General features: G+C 33.8%; 1 protein-coding gene across 1 annotated transcript in view; it reads left to right on the forward strand.

Annotated features, from left to right (window-relative positions):
- The first annotated feature begins 2950 nt into the window (after positions 1-2950).
- LOC145254682 (monocyte to macrophage differentiation factor 2-like) overlaps positions 2951-20738 on the forward strand; it is a 172600-nt gene continuing 154812 nt past the window's right edge. Inside the window, exon 1 of the mRNA XM_080113331.1 lies at positions 2951-3510. Coding sequence (XP_079969457.1) covers positions 3476-3510 — 35 coding nt within the window. The 5' untranslated portion in view covers positions 2951-3475. The remainder of the gene's footprint in view (positions 3511-20738) is intronic.

The following is a 20738-nucleotide window of genomic DNA, read 5'->3' on the forward strand; positions in this document are numbered from 1 at the left end:
CGATTATAAAAATATATATAAATTTAAAAAATCACTTACCTATAAAAAATACTATTCAATGGGTACTTCCATTGTTTATTGTTAAGAATTTATCAATATTTATACTTATATTCCATGTCCTTTTTAAATAAAATACTTTTTTAAACAAGGATTACAAAAAAACGCGAACTCAGATGTTTTTCCCTGTTCAAATAAAGGGAGACAATTTTCTGATTTTCTTCGCATTTATCTTCCGGTGGCTTCAAAAGGTCACGATTAATGTCTCTTTCTATTGTGTGCTGTAAACCAAAATTAGTATTTTGGGGTCTCCTTAGTTGAAAATGAACACATTCACTTATAAGTTTTTGCTGTTAAACAATAAACCAACTCTACCGATTTTTTTTTATTCTCTTAATGAAATACATGTGTTTTTGATTAATATATTTTATTTCTTCTTTATCGAGTGAATTATTTTTTTTAATTATCTAAAAAAAATGTGAATGAAATAGAAAAAATTGTCGTAAGCGTCCGATATTTGGTTGATAACATAAGCTTCCACTAAAAAAAAAAAAATCAACGTGGTTTAAAAAAAAAAAGGTTTTACACTTTGGACTTTACAGGTAAATTTCAATAAAAACACTTCTTTTTTTTGTTTTAAATTAGAATATTTTATTTATTGATCTTTTATCTTCAATTTGTGATTTATAAAATTTTGGTGAGTAAATTAATTATTTAAATTTTAATAGAGATTTGAAAATGGAGGGGGGGTGAATTAAAAAAAAAACGTTTGTCTAAATATTATATTTGGTTTATTGGAAAGAGCATAAAATTTCACATTGACTCTGAAAATATCGTAAAAATTGAACCAATAGAAAAATTTTGATAGATTTTTAAAGTTTAAAAATTGAAAAATATTTAACTCGTAAATTTCAATTGATTTCATTACGTAAAAAAAAAATGGCTGAATGAAGGCGCGCTGGCACTTTGTAAACACTGTTTTTTAAAAATTAAAAAATAATATTTCCATTATTTTTTAAACAACTTTAATAGTTTATTTTGGAAGTATATTCCATAACGAAAATAAACAACCCACTTTAAAAAGAGAAATTATGAGTTTTTTCTTTATACGATGGGCGTGCAATAAGTAATGCCACTGATCCACTTCCAGTTGTCTGATCTAGCTGAAATTTTGCATGTGCAATGACCTATATCTTTACGAGTTATGTGGCAAATTACAGCTCTGAACTAATTGTGGTTTCTGTTTTACAGGTGTTTGAACTGAGTCAGGTGTGAAATGGAGCCTGTTGAATGTCGAGCAGTGATCCGTGTTCGGTTTTTGTATTTGAAAGGACGCACACCACAGGAGACTTTTGATGAAATGAAAGAAACTTATGGTGATAATGCCCCATCATATGACCTTATAAAACGCTGGCATCGTGAATTCAAACATGGCCGGAAGTCTGTGGAAACAGCGCCCAAACCTGGTTCCCCCCCTTCTGCCATTAATGAGGCATCTGTCCATCAAGTTGAGGCTGGCATTTTGGAAGATCGGCGTATTACTATTCGGTAAATAGCCCAAGATGTCAAGATTAGTACAGAGTCTGTGGAAACTATCATTCATGACCATTTGCATATGCATAAGGTGTCTGACAGATGGATTCCCAGGTTGCTCACACCATTCCAGAAGCGAGAACGCGTTGAGTGCTCGAGGATGAATTTGGAGATGTGCCAAGAAGATGAGTCAAAGTTTTTCAAAAGACTGATTACATAGGATGAAACCTGGGTCCATCACTATGATCCAGAGACCAAAGCCCAGTTAATGCAGTGGAAGCACTTGGACTCACGATCTCCAAAGAAGGCAAGGGTGCAGCCCTCCACTGGCAAGGTCATGCTCACAGTCTTCTGACTTTCACCTCTTCCCAGTCATGAAGTTGTTTTTGAAAGGGAAGCGTTTCCCAGATGATGCAGCCTTGATTTCTGAAGTCACGTCGTGGTTGGAGGACCAACTTGGGGTGTTCTACAAAAACGGTCTCGAGAGCTGCATCAAACGATGGGAGAAATGCATAACTCTGGCTGGTTCCTTTGTAGAGAAAGACTAATAACTGTGCCAATTTTCGTTGCTCTACTGGTATGGGAAGTGGGTAAGGGGCATTACTTATTGCACACCCCTCGTATTTTATTCGCAGTTTTCTGTTAGGGGTGTCAAAAATTCCCCCAAAATTCTGATACACCTATTTCTCCATGTTAAGAACGGCTTTCGGAATAAACACCCTCCAACCGTGAAAGCTGTTCTTAACTTGGGGTGGTTGGGGGTGTTTATATTACGCTGGGGCAGGTCGTAAAAAAATACCAAAACATTTTTAATTTTGCATAATTTTCTACTCGATGAAATTTCGTAATTTTTTGATATATTACTATTTTCAACACGACAAATAAGTACAGATGTTTTTGCTTAAATCCACATATTACAAAAAAAAAAAAAAATCGATCACCTTTAATTTTATTTATCAATTGACGCAAAAATTGCAAATAATAGGAACAACATCCAAATGGACAACCTGCAGACAGAACCGTTGGCTTCTTAAATAAAAAGAAATCGCATAAATTGTCTTTCGCGACCCCCTTTTTTTTTTAATGGGTTGGGAATGAATGAAGAGGAAGAGGGTCCGAGGATATTTTGGTTTTCCTGGGAGTCTTGGTCTCATTGTAAGCCCGGAAGAAGGAAAAATAAGCGAAGAAATATTCAACAAGAAAAAAAAAAAAAAAAGATGTAATTGTGGCGGGGGGGGGGGGGATTTTCGCGTTGTTGTCTTGGAATAATCAGCAGCAGCTACTCCAAGAAACGAGAGAAAGAGAGAGAAAGGGGGGGAGGAGGAAGCGGAAGAAAGTGGCAAAGAAGGAGGGGGAGATTAAAGGAAGAGGAATGAGGTGGTGAGATTAAAGGAGGGGGAGAAAGAGTGAGAGTGGAAAAGAAAAAAGAAAAAAAGAAGCAGAGAAAAAGCTTTCATAGTAATTTCATTCTAACATCATTTCAACAAAAACCGGACGATTTCCCTTTCTTCGTTTTCTTTAATATTTTTTAAGAAATCAAAGAAAAACAAATAAAAAAAATAAAAACAAACTTTTTTATTTGTTTTTTCTTTAATTTTATTTTTTGGAGCAAAAAAAAAAAAATTAAATCTTTATTTTCTCTAAGAATTTATTTTCCTTGAAGTTGTTTCTTTCTTTCATTTTTTATTTAAAAAAAGAAAAAGAAAATTCCTTTAAAAAAACAAACAAACAACAAAAAAAAACTCGCTGTAAATACATTTTAAAATTTTATTTTCGCTCCAAATTCATTCACGTTTGGATTAAATTTGCGATTTTTGCAAAGTAAAACTGCGGAAAACATGAAGAAACCGAGAAATAAAGGATTTTATTTTTGTAAATTATTCCCTTTAAAGAACAAAAACGGATTTACGAAAGCAACAATTTAACGATCAAACATTTTGTAAGAATGGATTGTTTTTATAGAACCCACAGTAGAATCAGGTAGGTTTTTTTTTTTTTTTTTTTTACTTTTATTTTTGAAATATTTTTCTTTTTTTTACTTTCATTTTTAAATATTTTTTACAACCATCTTACGTGTGTAATTTTAAATATTTATGTTTATTTGTTCAAGGTGAAAATTTATTCTCAAGTTTGAATATCTGTTTGTTTGATGAAAAAAAAAATAAAAGTAAAAGTAAAAAAAAAAAATGTATTTGATTTTTCTTTAATATATTTTCATGAAAAGCGCGCAACAAAATCCATGTCTGACACCGCGCAGGCACGAACACACACACACACACACACACACACGCACACGCACACACACACACAAAATTTATCTGTTGAAAACATAAACAAACATCTGTTATAAATATTTTTTATATATATATATATATATATATATATATATATATATACATATATATATATATATATATATATATGTATATATGTATATATATAAAATATTTTTATACCCGCTCTTTTAGTTTTGGTAAGATATATTAAATAAAGAAATAAAACGAAGAAAAACTGAACCGCTTGTAAGTCGCGAATCACAAAATAGCGGAAAAAAAGACATTGCTTGTGACGCGCGTCTAAGAAGCACACACACGCACACATCAACACGATGATAATATTGTAACTGCAACAACAACAACAACAACAACAATAATAATAACAACAACGATAACAATAATATTAATAATAATAATAATAATAACAACAACAATAATATTGATAATAATAACAACAACAACAATAATAATAATAGTTTAAAATACTATTCTTATGGCCTGTGTGAAAGTTACTAGTGAATAATAATAATAATAATAATAATAATAATAATAATAATAATAATAATAATAATAATAATAATGAATAAAAATAATAATAGTAATAATAATAATATTAGTAAAAATAATAATAGTAATAAGTAATAATGCTTGCCATTATTATTAATAGTAATAATAATAGTTAATAGTAATAATAATAATAATAATAAAATAATAATAGTAATAATAATAATAGTAGTAATAATAATAATATTAATAAAAAATAATAATAATGATAATAATATTAATAAAAATAATAATAGTAATCATAATAGTTAGTAATAATGCTTGCCATTATTATTATTATTATTATTATTAATAATAATAATAATAATAATAATAATAATAATAATAATAATAATAATAAACGCTAGTGTTCAACTACTGCTACTACACACAATTCATTTTACACACTTGCTACAATTATATGACACACACAACGCAGCCCTCATTTTTGCTTGACACACTAAAAAGAAACAGAAGCAACAAAACGCAACACACGCCATGATTTTAGGTCACAGTGACGTCACAGATTTTGGTGGCTAGTTACGTCCGTAGGGTTAACCAAGACCGTCTTTATAACGAAAGGCCACGGGTTAACACACAAGTGAGAACGACATAGAAAAATTATATTTTTATGTGGAATTCGAACCAGGATAAGAGTATACTACCTTTTTTATCCTGTTCTTAATATGACATCTTCCCTCCCAGGGATTACTTTCCTCCAAAATAAATTTATTTTCACCTGTCGCTTGAAGTACTTAACAGGCACGGCCAGACAATTTTTTTCATAGGAAACTAGAATAATACCCGTTACGGGACAGGTAAAATTGATTCCCCGCGAAAAAAATAGTTTAAGATAATTCTGCAGATTACGAACTCTTTATTTATTTTTATTTATTTATTTATTGATATGGTTTTCAAGTTAAATTGAAGTTTTACTGTATATGTTTGTTTATCAAATTGTTAGGTATAGGAATATTTACAAACCGTTTATTTCAGCACGGTCCGTATTCTACCACCGCCCTCTGTAATATTACGAAGGCTGTGATTCTACATAAGTTCTCAGGTTTATATACGGCATAATCACGTTGACACGTTGTCAGATGATCGAAGTTAAGCAACATTGAACCGGGCCATTACTAAAATGGGTGATCATTTGGAAATTCCAGGTGAGTGCTGACTGTGCTCTCTCTCTGTTTATCTCGGCATTGTTTCTACTCAGTCTTCTTGCGCTTCCCTTGCCACTGGACTCAAGGAGTGGTGATTCAGGAGCGATGTGATTGGAATTGCGCAATCCGTGCCTCACAATTACACGTGCAGCTGCTCTTACAGAAGTATCCATTGTTTCTATAGACTGAATGGAGGCATCGACCCAGTTTTGCACCACTTTTATGCCTCAGTACGAAGATTAAAATTAAGATATCATTGATCAAATTTAATGCAAATCTGAAATATTCGAATGTTCATATGGGAGGCCGGGTTTGTATTACTGTACACATAGATTCGAAAAAGTTGTCAAAAAACAAATATATAACAAATAAATGTTATCAAAGGCAAGATAGGTTACTTTTCTACCTAACTGGATATATTTTTCGTGTTTTTATTCAATGTAACATGTTTATTCAGCTCGAAAAACATACAGTGTTTACCGATGTATTGGAAACTTCAAGATGGCGCCTCACTCCCTCTTTAACACGGTAAGTTTGGGAAAAGGTGTTATAAATAAAAAACTAAACAAAATACTATTAAAAAAACCGCCGAATATATGTCAACCTATGTCACGGTAACATATATTGAGCGAGTTTTTAACAGTATTTTATCCAGTTTTTTTTTTATAACACCTTTTCCCAAACTTACCGTGTTAAAGAGAGAATCAGACGCCATCTTGAATTTTCCAATACATCGGTAAACACTGTATGTTTTTCGAGCTGAATAAACATGTTACATTTAATAAAAACACGAAAAATATATCCAGTTTGGTAGAAAAGTAACTTATCTTGCCTTTGATAACATTTATTTGTTATATATTTGTTTTTTGACAACTTTTTCGAATCTATGTGTACAGTAATACAAACCCATTAATTGACGTCTAACACTTATCGGTTTCACAAAAAAATTCGAGATATTTAAATTTTTCATTAAAGGTTTCTGTCCCCCTGTACATTAAACTGAATATAGCTCACATTTGAACTCCTAACCCATAACAATTGTGTTTGTTATGTAACTGGTGTATGGCGGGAAGAAACGGACAAACACAGACTGAACCTTTAACGGATTATAATATTCAATCATTTATTTTCTAATAATATTAGAAAAAAAAATTGATCACAAAATTCATAATGATCGGTTAATTAGTTGAAGCTTGTGCAGTTTACAGACCGTGCTTTTTTTTTCACTAGGATTTTCAAGTTAAATACAATTTTTACGGTATCTTTTGTTTGTTAAATTGTTAGGAGAAAGTACAGAATAGTTACTCCCCCCATGTTAAGAATGGTTTTCTAAATAATAACGTTATTATTTCAACACGGTTTGAAAACTGCACAAGTACCAATCAATTTAGGAGCGATTTCTGTAGCTATAAATATCAAAACATATAGGTATTTTATAAAGGTAGAGACTTGTATCACATCGGGTCCTCGTGTAGAGGCCGGCAAATTAATGAATAACCTTTTCGTCAACGACGGTTAAATTTGTTGGATTTCAAGATACATTTCCGGGACAAGGGGTGAGGGTTAGTACCCTTCTTCGCCTCTTTTGTTACGAGAGGTCGGGTATCGGCAATCGCCGTAGGCGCCCCAACCGGACAATACTGAAAGGTGTCCGATTCAAGCTATGTTTATAGGCTTGCTTTGGGCGTTCTTGTCGTTCTTGAGGCTTAACCCACATTTAAACCTGACCTTTTGTCACATCGTGTCCTTATGATGAGGGGGGGGCATAGAAATAGAAAGAATGACTGTATTTAGTGGTCATAAAATCCCACCCCCACAGGAGAGCTGCCTAAATAAGGTAAAGAGTAGTTACGTAAAAAAAAAAAAAAAAAAAAAAAAAAAGGAGGGGGGGTGTACACGCGCAACTCGCAAAACGGAGGCAAAGTGAAACTACACACAAATACGAAATATACGTTTCTTTCTTTTTCTTTTTTCCTTTCTTTTCTTTCTTATTTTTCTTTCTTTTTCCTTTTCTTTTTCTTCTCTTTTTCGTCTTCTCTTCTTTCATATTTTTTCTGTCTTTTTCTTTTTCCTTTTCTTGTTTCGTTCTTCTTTCTTTCATTCTTCTTTCTTTCATTCTATCTTTATTATTTATTTATTAATTTATTTATTAATTTATTTATTATTTATGTATTAATTTATTTATTAATTTATTTATTAATTTATTTATTAATTTATTTATTTGGACAATAAAACATAAAACTGGTAAGGTCGAAATTCGAGCGGATAATAAAAAAAAAATCACAACCAACATATGAAAAGAAAAATTCGCTTTCTAAAAAAACAACACCCGAACAAAAACGTGCACTTGTTGGATATTTTCTCGTTGCTTATGCCCACCCCCCACACTCATATACGCACCCATGATGATGTCGGGTACCTGTAACTATTACAGTTAGCAGTTCATTCTTTCGCCACAAATCGCATCATTCAGAATGTTGACTGAATCACCTTTTTCTTATTGACGTTCGTGAAATCAAAACATCAAATTATGTTTTTTATTCGAAACGTTAGAGAGAGGGGTGGGAGGTAGATAGACAGAAGAAGGAAGAAGGAAAGAACAATTTATAGAGAGATAGAATAAAGGAGACACTGATGAGAGAGAGAGAGAGAGAGAGAGAGAGAGAAAGAAAGAGATAGGGGAAGAGAAAGAGGGATAGAAAGAGACATTGTAGAAGAAAAGATATATATATATAGAGAGGGGGTGGTAGAAAGAAATACAAAATAGTTAGCAAGACAATTACAATTGAGTATTGTCCGGGATTGTTCACATAATAAAAACGCTAACTTAGCTTTATTATAACCGCTATTAATGTAAGATTCATATATATATATATATATATATATATATATATATATATATATATATATATATATATATATATATATATATATATATATATATATATATATGTATATATATATACATATATATATATATATATGTATATATATATATATATATATATGTATGTATATATATATATATATATATATATATATATATATATATATATATATATATATATAAAGAGAGAGAGACAGAGACAGACAGACAGACAGACAGAGACAGACAGGGAGAGAATAGAAAGAGAGAGAATGAAAGGGAGAGAGAATAGAAAGAGAGAGAGAGAGAGAGAGGAAGAGAGAGAATAGAAAGAAAGAGAGAGGGGAGAGAGAATAGAAAGAAAGAGAGAAGGGGAAGAATGAGGGAGAGGGGGGAGAGAATAAAGAAAAAGAAAGGGAGTTGCTACGAACATAAAATAGATTAACTTAATTTCACTTAACACAAACAAATAAAGCTTCTGTTTTTGTGCGTGCGTATATATTAATCCCCATGGCTGACCATATTGGCTCGATAAAATCAAATTTAACGAGTCACGATAACAGCCAAAAGTCGATTATAACAATTAGACTACAGTCGTTGAAAGTGAAAACCTAGCAAAACACAAAAAAAAAAAAAAAAAAAAATACGTGATTTTTGTATGCGTGTGTCTGTGGGGGAGGGGGGGTGGTGATAGAATCACTCTGGTCGCGAAGATTAGGGTTAGGGTTAGGGTTTCAGAGGGATTTCCCTACTGACGTCATATGACGTAACAAGCAAATTACTACATTTTTTTTTTTTTTTTTTTTTTCGAAATCACAATCTTTATGGGTGAGGACTATCGAAAAAGGACACCTGATCGGAGACCGGAATGATTCTATAACATTACCTTTATTTTTACTGATATGTTTACCATCTTTACACACACACACACACACACACACACACACACACACACACACACACACACACACACACACACACACACATATATACGAGCAAACAGTTAATAGAACATGTTAAAAAACACTTTGAAATGAGTTAAAAACATTTAATCTGAAAAGGAAACACTAGATAATTGTGTGTGTATATATATATATATATATATATATATATATATATATAAAATATATATATATATATAAAATATATATATAAAATATATATATATATAAAATATATATATATATATAAAATATATATATATATATAAAATATATATATATATATATAAAATATATATATATATATATATATATATATATATATATATATAAAATATATATATATATAAAATATATATATATATAAAATATATATATATATATAATATATATATATATATATATATATATATATATATATATATATATATATAGTAGAAATGGTAATTAATAAAAACCAACCTGAAGTGCTCAATACTGTTGTAGAGCAAATATGCGTTTTATTTTTTATTACCGTATTTTTCTGTTAGCCGAAACAATAATGTAACTTAACAGAAAAATACGATAATAAAAAATAAAACGTATATATATATATATATATATATATATATATATATATATATATATATATATATATATATATATATATAGAGAGAGAGAGAGAGAGAGAGAGAGAGAGGATAAAAATTACTACTGGAACGGAACAGTAGTAGAAACTCGCTATGAAGTAAGCGAACAACAGAAGATGTTGTATTTGAGAGAAACAGCTTACCTTATAGGCTTGTATATACTGATGTTTATTAGCGGTTTTCTTTTCGGATAAAGTTAATGTTAAGCGAGAGATAAAGGGCCTTTCTAGGGCTTTCCTCGTCTAACTTTTATAGGATGGTGCTTTTTTGGGGGGGGTGGAGTATTTCATAGCATATCTTTTAAAACTTTATGTAGTCATGTTTGGAGGTATTTCGTCTTATAGATAATATTTGGTCATCAGGAGAGAATACGCACCGTTTCGGGCCTTCCTCTCTAATATATTCACCATTGTCCGTTTGTCTGTCCACACTTTTCTCAATAACTATGCCTTGGAATTTTTTGAAACTTTGCACAAACATTAAACATGATATGAGTGAAAAAGTAACAGAATGGATTTTACGGGAAAACTCCGGTTGCCCTTCTAGGGGTGCCTTTCGGGTTGAAATGGGTAAAATTGACACTTTTGTGCTTATTAAAAAAATTGATGCCTTGGATTTTTATAAAACTTTCTGAAAAGTTGTAACTAACTGATTTCTATATAATTTTGTTTGTCTATACTTCGCGATTACTCTTGGGTATGCCCCAGGGGCTCTTTTAGGGCTAATAAAAACACTCCATTTTGGGGGCTATTTTACCATATTTGTCCAAAATTTTCTGTGTATGTGTATTTAGCAGTTTTGCATGGTGCTGAACTCAAAGTTAAATGTTCTTTTTTTGCATGATGCAGAACTCAAATTTACATATGTTAAGGCCTAAAACTGCATCGTTTGTTCATTTTCACCAGGATTTGACGTTCCCTGGGGACTTTGGGGGCTGAATGGTGGGGGTGGGGCAAATGCTGAGCTTAGTCATTTTAAAAAATCTTTTTCGGTTTTCCGTATAATTTTTTTGATACCAAAGTCGAAAATATTAATGAACATTCCATAGTTATCACGAGCGCTTTCAATCCGACTGCGAATCATCGTCGGGTGGAACTCATGAAGGTAATGAGGTGAAAGTGAGCAGGAGCGAAAATGGAAAATAAAAAAGTAAAAAGTAAAGTACGCAATAAATTGTATCGAGTGATGGGAGGTTAAAAAGTATATAAAAAATCGATTAAAAATCGATCAAAAACTAAAAGCGCTCGTGGATAACTTTGGAACTTGCATTAATATTTTCGATTTTCATAAAAAAAAAAAAAAAGATTGTACGGTAAATCGAAAAAATAATAAAAGAAGAAGCATAAAGCTAAGTATCTCCGTTGTATTATTTTTTATTTATTTTATATTTTTTTTTTTTACATAGAAATCATCACTTATCAAGGCCTGGATGCCACTCGAGGATAAGGGTTAATGAGTGTACGGTAGTCAATGGGACAATATCGTAGTGATCATTATTAGTGGAAATTTGGTAAATTGGATGACTTAAGGGGAACGGTTCATTAAGAATTTGTTCATGTTGGACTTCAAGACAACCAAATTGTAGTCAGCTGGAAAGCAGGCAAATGGAACAGAGTTCCACAGGCGTGCAGATTTAATAAAGAAGCTTTGTTCATGGAATCTACATTTGGGTTTAAGCAGGGATAAAGTTTGGAGGAAATTATTGATAGTAGTTTCAGCTAGACAAGTGTTTCTCGTGAAAGTTTGGCAAGGGGGGACAATAGATTGGATTATTTTGAACTATGTCAAGCCAGGATAAGGTCTTTCTAGCAGCTTCTGCCCAGATGTGGCAACAATACTCCATCCTTCGACGTACCTGGCTCTTATATAGGTAGAGAATTGCATCAGAAGTGAGATATCTACTAGATCGATAGAAAGATCCCATAATTTTTCCAGCGACCTTGGCAACAGATTTGATATGTGTGTTCCATTTCAGATCAGGAGTAAAAGGTCAAGCTCAGAAGCTTGTCAAAACATGGAGTCTCCTCATTTATTCATTTCAATTGATGCCAGATCTAACTTAACTTCTAAATCTGACCCCCAAGATCACCATGGGCATGGAATATGTGCCTATATTAGGGATAACTTTCCATGTGGTAGGGACATCTCCAAGGAAGATCCTAACTTACCCTATATGTGCTTCCGGGTTGCTTTAGCTCACACTATGGTAGAGAATTGCATCAGCAGTGATATCTACTAGATTGATAGAATGATCCCATAATTTTTCCAGCAACCTTGGCAACAGATTTGAGCTACGTAATTCCAGATACTTTGCAGCTCATGTTGGTTTCCATAAGGGAGATAAACTTGAATTCACACTGAATGCCTACTAGATACTGTCCTTTGTGGACTAGGTGCGAACGCAGACCCCACAATTTTAATGAACCACCGTTCTGACAGGTCAAACATACCCATTCCTGTGTCTCGATAATCTTCTATCATTATATGTAATCAGTTTTTTAAAATAGTCAACCATATAGGAGGAACCTGAATGCCTACTAGACACTGTCCTCGAGTGTCTAAGGTCTCTCTGTACAGGGGTTTGTCAGAACAACCTGGCATGAGAATACTTTTTCCACTAGAAGTAAACCCTGACCAAATATTCAAAATCACATAGTATTCGCTGCCCAAATAAGATCTCATCACTATGGGTAACCCACATTAGCTTTTCTGAGAAATAGTGCACCTTCTCCAAGTGATGTTACTCCAAGTAACAGCACGACGCTGGATATTCCACCAGACTAGATAAATTCATGTCCTGGAATCCAGTAAGACCAAGAGACCAAAATAAAAGATATAATACAACGTATGAAAATGGTTCATTGGGGAGAGGAAAATTATGTTCTCAACTTCTTTACTAAGTTAGTTTTTGAGAGATAAAGAACTTAAATGGAACATTCGAATATCTATGTATCTCATATAGAGTTCAAGTGTTAGCCCCAGGTCGTGGGCCCCTTGATTTCTGAGAACTTCACTGAAGTAAAATAAAACAAAAACGTGAATGATTGTTCCAAAATGAGGAAAAAGAAGATTTTCTCATACCTGAAGCTATTTTTTATATCTTTGCAAATCTATTATCAAAACATGTATTGTTGTCTGGGCTGGTGAATCTCTGTGCCGAAATTTGTCTGTGATTTGATTACCCCCCCCTTCTTTTTTTCTGCAACCTTCCTCTTACAGACGTGATGCTACTAGTCTCGGTCTTTTACTATTATTTATTCTGACATTTTTTCCCTGCTTCGTTTGACTCGTTGGCCTAGAAATCGCTATCAATATGCTGTTTTGATACCTCGTTGTAATACAGGTTAACTGCAATATTCTGGAACTCTCTTCCTGCTCACTGTTTTCCTCCTACCTACAGTCTTTTAAAGACTAAGGTCAATAACCATCTCCTGTCTAATCATCTTTTGTTTATGTTAGCTCCTTACATCAGATGGCTTCACACCTTGTCTGGAGCGATTTCTATAAAATTTTCTTTTTTAATTGAGTTTTGAATTTATTTGAATTTAAACCTGTGTGGGGAGAGGGTTAAAAACAAATACCTTGTTAATCACAACCATTTGTAGAATCAGAGAAAAAACTGTAAAAATTAAATATCAAATGCTGTAGCAAGTCCTAGAAAAACCTACCGAAAAAAAAAAAAAACAGTTGGAAATAAGTCATACACCATCCATTATGATTCTGCAATTCCTACACTTACATATGTAAAAACAGAGTTATTAAACCTTACATAGTGATATGGGACAAGAAGGAGAAAGAAGCAGCCAGTTATAGTGATAAAAGGGGAAATAACTCTAAATAAAGAAAGTACGAGCTATCGCCCTGTAAATATCCTTAACAAGACTAGAGAGTTCTTAGTAGAGGAAAAAGCAACATGGTAGACATTGCCGGATATTCTACAGCGTTTGTAAATAATTTAATGTTTCTACTTGTTACTATGCTATCCAATGATCCTAACATCCCTAACATTCTCCAAACTCAACACAACCTTAGTAGAAGTAAGTGTCTCCGATGATGCTGAGTTAAACACAGCTTAGAGGACAAAAGATAAATACTAAGATCATGTACGACATGAAAAGAAACTGGAATCTTAGGAAGATCTCCATCATGCCAGTAATTATAGGAGCAGTCGGACTCATGAACAAGAACTTCAAAATCTTCCTGGCAAACGTACCGGGTGAACCAAGTGCAAGAGAAATACAAGCAATTTCAAATAAAGGGTTGCGCTTAGAATCTTAAAAAGATCTTTTGGTTGGACTGCATGAGATAGCAGATGAATGTCTTCCTTCCAATCCTCAACAAAAACAAAATGGTAAAAAGAAAAAGTCAAATAAAAAAATGAGAGGAGAAGGAGGAGGGTGAGAGGAAAAGGGGAAGGAAGAAAGAGGGTGGGGTGGGGGGAAAGATGATTAAGTGGAAGGTAGGAGGTGAGGAGAGAGGAAGAAAAGGGTGTTTCGTAAGAAAACGGAGGTTAGTGCTAGGAGTGGAAGAGAAGGAAGGGAAGAAAGGGAGTGAAAGGAAGAGAGTACGATATTTATACGCCCTATCACCACCACCATCACCACCACCATCACCACCACCACCACCACCATCACGACCACCCGACTGCAGAATTTGTACCTGTTTGAATGTTTTGATCGATCGCAGATGAGAGGTGGGGATTAACGGCATCAATAAAAATCGTTCTCTAAATCCAATTTGGATCGATTATTATCTTAGATTGGTAATCGCTTCACTGGCATTTTATATTCTTCAATCTTGGATTTGTGAATGGATAATCATTCAGAAAGAGAGAGAGAGAGAGAGAAAGAGAGAGGGGAGAGAGAGAGAGAGAAAGGGGAATGGGGGGGAACTGACGGAGAGAGACTGATAGGTATAGTGAGAGAAAGGAGGAGAGAGAGAGAGATTTAGAAAAGGATATGGTGAAAAAGAGACTGAAAAGCGGGCGAATGGGGGAGGAGACAGTGGGATAAAGGTATTATGAATGGGTGAACCATTCTTCAACTATTTGCAAATATGTTTCTACAATACATCACCACTACAATAGGTTATGTTTCATGATATATATATATATAACAAATGACAAAAGTCTACATTCCAAATTTCATGATGTTGACCATCTTACAATTCATTCCTTTAATTATGTTAATATTTACAATTCTTTACAGTAACTATTTCGTAACACAAAATCATTCATTTAATTATTATATCCATCAGTGAATCTATTCTGCCCTTAACTCATCAGAAGAAATAGCAACTATTAATCAACCAAAAGAAAATAAAATGCATTTGGGTATGATTACAAAATCCGAAAATTGGAAGAGAAGTTACAATCATTTTTTATTTAATTTTTTTATTACGCCATTTTCTGTAATTACATTGAGCTTCATAAATTAAGGATTGGTATATAAAAAAGGTAAAATATAATTGAAAAAAATCATATTTCCACAGAAATATATATAGACATATATATATATATATATATATATATATATATATATAGTCATCCAAGTACAGTACTGTTTCGTTGTATCATACTCATCAGTGCGGCTAGACTAGCACCTTTCCCCAGCCATGAATCGAACCTATAACCATCGCGTTGATAGTTGGCAGCTTTAACCACTGGACTAAGAATCAGTACTCGTAAATGATTCATCAAATGCCTTTAAAATAAATATCTGCCCAATCGTAACAGTGCTATAGCTGATAGTTTGTTTATAAACAAATAGGCAGCGGGCTTTGCTTAATTGCTAAACTAATCAGTGGGTGAAAGACATTTACGGCAGTGCTCAACCCAAGGAAGGGGGGGGGGTCATCCACATACAGTACTGTTTTTTTGTATCACATTTGCATTGAATATTTGTATGCATATATTGTAGGGTGTAACATAGCACGGACGCCTACATGCAAATACCGAGCCATGAGTGAAATGACGTCACGGTAAAAAAAAAAAAGACTATAAAAAGCACACCTGAGAAGACGGTCACGTTAAAGGTGTTGATGTCGAAAAAGCGAGTTGAAATTCTTTTCTGCTCTTTGTCTGCTTTGTGACTGAGGCAACAACGTGTTGGGTCTCACACAACATTACAAGGCTTAAGTTTGGGCGCCAAATTTTGTTTCCAGTTGGGCTTTTGCTAAAAGATGTGTTTTGTACATGAGAATTCAATTATTAGGTAAAGTTTCACATTCATCTGTTTGCAGACGATATTCTAGGGAATTCATATCCCTGTGGTTTAATCCCCTTAAATGGGACATTTCGATTATTTCCCAGTTTGGGAAACTGATATGAACTCTTATTTAAAAGTATCCTGTACCTCTACAAGGCCACCATTCCCCCATGCATGGAGTATTGTTGTCACATTTGCGCTGGTGCATCTGCTACTTGTCTCTCATTCTTGGACAGAGTACAAAAGAGAGACGCCAACCTGATAGGTCCTGAACTGTCATCTAGGCTTCAGCCTCTGTCCCATCGACGAAATATTGCATCCCTCTGCCTGTTTTACAAGTACTTTAATGGTGAATGCTCTGACGAATTACAAGCCCTTGTACCCGCTAGACGTAAATACCTCCGACAAACCCAACAAGCAGCTAAATCCCACCCCTTCACGGTAGAGATCCCTAGGTGTAAGAAGGCCTTCTACTCCAATAGTTTCTTTCCCTGAACTGCTAGAATTCAATTATTAAGTGAAGTTTCGCGTTCATCTATTTACAGACGATATTCTACGGAACTCATATCACTGTGGTTTGATCTCCTTGGATGGGACCTATGAATTTTTTTCCCCAGTTTGTGAAACTATTATAAACTCTTATTCGAACATTCCGTTTTGTGGCAGTATGTTTCGAGAGAGGATCACGTTAGAGACTTGGATGACATTCGAGAGCATGATCATATGGATGACGTCACAGCCGAAATGAGAAGTCACGAAAATGAGGAAATAAATGTTGTTGCACAAAAAAAAAAAAAAGAAAGCCAGTTGTATTTCTTTTCTACTCTTTGTCTACTTTGTGAGTGAGGCTACAACGTGTTGCGTAACATTACAAGGAGACAATTAGCAATAGTATACACAGATTCAATTACGTAGTTCTCCCTGAGCTAAAAACGTCATATATAAAATAAAGTAATTTCAATAAAAATAAAATAATTTCAATTTAATCTATTCTTTCATTTAGTATTTTTATATGAATGATGTTCAATAAGTAACGCCTCTGAACCACTTCCTGTTGTCTAATCTAGCTGAAATTTTGCACGTGCAATGATTTATATCTCTATGGGTTATATATATCAAATTACAGCTCTGAACTTGTTGTAGTTTCTGATTTAGAGATGTTTGAACTGATTCAGGCGTGAAATGGAGCTTGTTGATTGATGAAGTGAAAGAAACATATAGTATGGATGCCCCATCCTATGACTTTGTAAAATGCTGACCTTGTGAATTCAAACGTGGTCGGAAATCCATGGAAGCAGATCTGATCCCTCCCCTTCTGCCACTGATCAGTCAGTCAATTTAAAGCTGTCATTTTGGAAGATCAATGAGTGATTATTTGTCAAATACAGGGGAGGCTTCTTCAGTCTTTGACAGTCTATGGATACCCACGAGGGGGTGCCTGCATGTGGAATTTTTGTGGCAGGAGGTGTGCAATCTCCAACCACACCTCTCTTGAGTTGACATTATTAAATACCAGTAGCAAGTGAAGTGTATATACAAGACGACTGGAAACAAATGCCAAGATAAGCGGAGAGCACATACTGTGCCTAGAATTCCCAAATGGTCACCCATCTGGTACTAACCAGGCTCAGGTTGCTTAACTTTGGTGATCTGACGAGAACTGGTGTGTCAACGTGATTATGCTGTATAAATAACTCAAAAGATTAAGATTAGTACAGGGTCATTAAAAACTATCATTCCTGTATATGGATAAGATGTTTACCAAGTGGATTCCCAGGTTGCTGACACCTTTTCAGAAGCGAGAATTGCTGTAGTGCTCATGGATGAAAATGAGTCAAAGCTTTTTAAAAGACTGATTACACACGGTGTGATCTGTGTCTATCACTTGGATCCAAAGACGAATGCTCAGTCAATGTAGTGGAAGCACTTGGACTCACCACCGCCAAAGAAGGCAAGGATGCAGCCCTCCGCTTGTCAATTCATCCTTACAGTCTTCTGAGATCAAGACAGGGTAATGATGACAAAGAGTCATACAATTACAGGAACCTATTATGTTTCACTTTTGAAGAAACACAGAAAAGCTATCAAAATCAAAAAGCGGTTTAAGATCAGCACAGGTAGCCTCATCCTGCAAGACAACACTCCGGTCCTCAGCATGCATATTGCCAGATCAGAAGCATAGGCGTGCAGCTATGAAATACTTCCTGGTCACCCCTACTCTTCTGACCTCCAGAGCTGCATGAAACGATTGGAAAAATCCGCAACTGTGGGTAGTTTCTATTTTTATTATTTTATTCTCACATAGTTTAGAAACTGGCAGAGTGAAAAATAGACATGACTACGAAAAGCATACTTACCTGGTTGATTAAAGCCGGTCATCTGTTCTTCTCGTTCGCAAAATTATGTTGTGTCATTTTGCCGCTCTTCCGAGCCTGGTAGTTAATACTGGGTGAGAAGTGGTTGATAAAAAATCTTCTGTGAAAATTTTCAATAGTTCTTAGTTTGGATCCACTTAATCAACATTCCAATAGAAAAAAGTCGGAGAATTCTGACGAAGAGGTAAATCCAAAATCAACATTCTTTGCTGATTAGAAAGACAATATTATGTCAAGAAAGCAACTCCTTCCTTAGTAGGTTAAACTATCTTAAAGATACCATAATAATTGGGTGCCAAAAGGCTCTTAAATCAATAAGAAGATAGAAATGAGTCTGTCGTGCATGAAGGATTTGCTTGGACTGAACATTTTTTAGTTTAAACTTGCCTACGCTCGCACAGGTTAAAATTCAAATCAACCAATGAGAAAGGCTGTAATTAAAACAATGCGTTAATTCAATCAACCAATGAAGTGACGCGATTTAAGTCGTGTAATTTCTCACATTAGAAAGACTAATAACTCTGACAAGTTTCGCTGTGCTACTGTTATGAGAAATGAGTCCGGTGCATTGCTTATTGAACGTCCCTTCGTACTTAGGCTGAGTAATTAATTCGTTTTTTTAATTTATAAAGTCATAAAATCATGGGTGTGTGGTTATGAAATCCCTCCCAATCACCCCTACTCTCCTGGCCTTGTATTCTTTTTACTCTCTCCTCTTCCCATCCATGAAGTTGTTTTTCGAAAATAAAGCGTTTCCCAGATTATGCAGACTTTATTTCCGGAGACATGCTGTAGTAGGGTGTTCTACAAAAACACTCTCCAGAGCTGCATCAACTGATGAAAAAAAAAACCCCATAACTTTGGATGGTTCTTATTTATAGAAAGACTAATAACTGTGACGAGTTTCGTTGTTCTGTTGATATGAGAAGTTGGTCAGGGGCATTACTCACTGAACGTCCCTTCGTACTTGGGCCGAGCAATTAATCCTTTTTTAATTTACCAAGTCATAAAATCACAATTTTCTCAAAACTCTAGAAAATTAATATATAATACTTAAGTTCAAAATTTAAATTCGTGCAATTACAGGAAGGACATTAACAATTGAAATCCGAATTAGCGTCACATGATAAAAGTGTATCATGTGATGCTAATTTGAAATGTTGCTACTGGTTTCATATGTAATTATATTTGTATGCATTAATTATAGCTTTGAGTATTTAAAAATTAATTTCAATTAGTTTTCTATTATATTATTTTCATTTTATTAATTAAAACGGGGGAGGGCAGTTATGTTTTTCTAGATGTTGGTAAACTGAGCTAGAGTTTACAAGATTCCAAACCCTCAAGTGGCTTTTAGCCTTTACAAGTACTGACTCAACAGAAAAAAAAGTATATAGATGGATAGATCAAATTTTTGTCTTCGTCTGTGTAGTTAAATTTAAATGTGTATTTAAAATAAAATCTGTACTTAAAATAAAATTTGTATTTAAAACAAAATTTCCATGGACAGAGTTTCCATCCAATAACTTTCCATCTGTGGAACTCATTGCCAAGCAATGCTTCACCACAAACTACATTATGCTCATCTTCAAGTCCAATGTAAACAAATATTTGTCGAGCTGTTCTCTGAAGTAATCCATTTTTTTTTCTATTCCATTCACTGTTTCCAATTCCTTTCATAGTATTGTTCGTCATCAACAGACAATCCTATCAACACTGATCCTCGAGTGGCTTTTGACCTCGATAACTGCAGACGCATTCGTCTATAAAGAAAATGAAAAAAAAATAGAACTTATGAGAAATGTTAAAAATTAATTTTTTTTAATCTAGTTTCTGCAATACAGCAAGATGGCCAGCAATGTGTGTGTGTGTGTGTGTGTGTGTATGTGCGTGCGTGTGTGTGTGTGTGTTATGTGTTCTTATGTCTGCATGCATATGGGTGTATGCGTTCATATGTATTTGTGAGTCTATTTTGTGTGTGTGTGAGCGTGTTTTGTGTGAGTGTATATGAATATGTGAGTGTATATAAATATGTGAAGGTGTGTGAAAATGTGTATATATGTGATTATGTGTATATGGGCGCATGTGTATGTATGTGTGTGTATATCGTTGTGTATATGTGTATGTGTTTGTATGCATGTACAGTGATGATCATATTTATTGGCACGGTAAAATAAAAGTTAAATTTTGTCTAATAAGTTCTAAA

Source organism: Euprymna scolopes, chromosome 30 (genome assembly GCF_053919585.1).
Source record: "Euprymna scolopes isolate OS-2025 chromosome 30, ASM5391958v1, whole genome shotgun sequence".
NCBI classification, from domain to species: Eukaryota; Metazoa; Mollusca; class Cephalopoda; order Sepiida; family Sepiolidae; genus Euprymna; species Euprymna scolopes.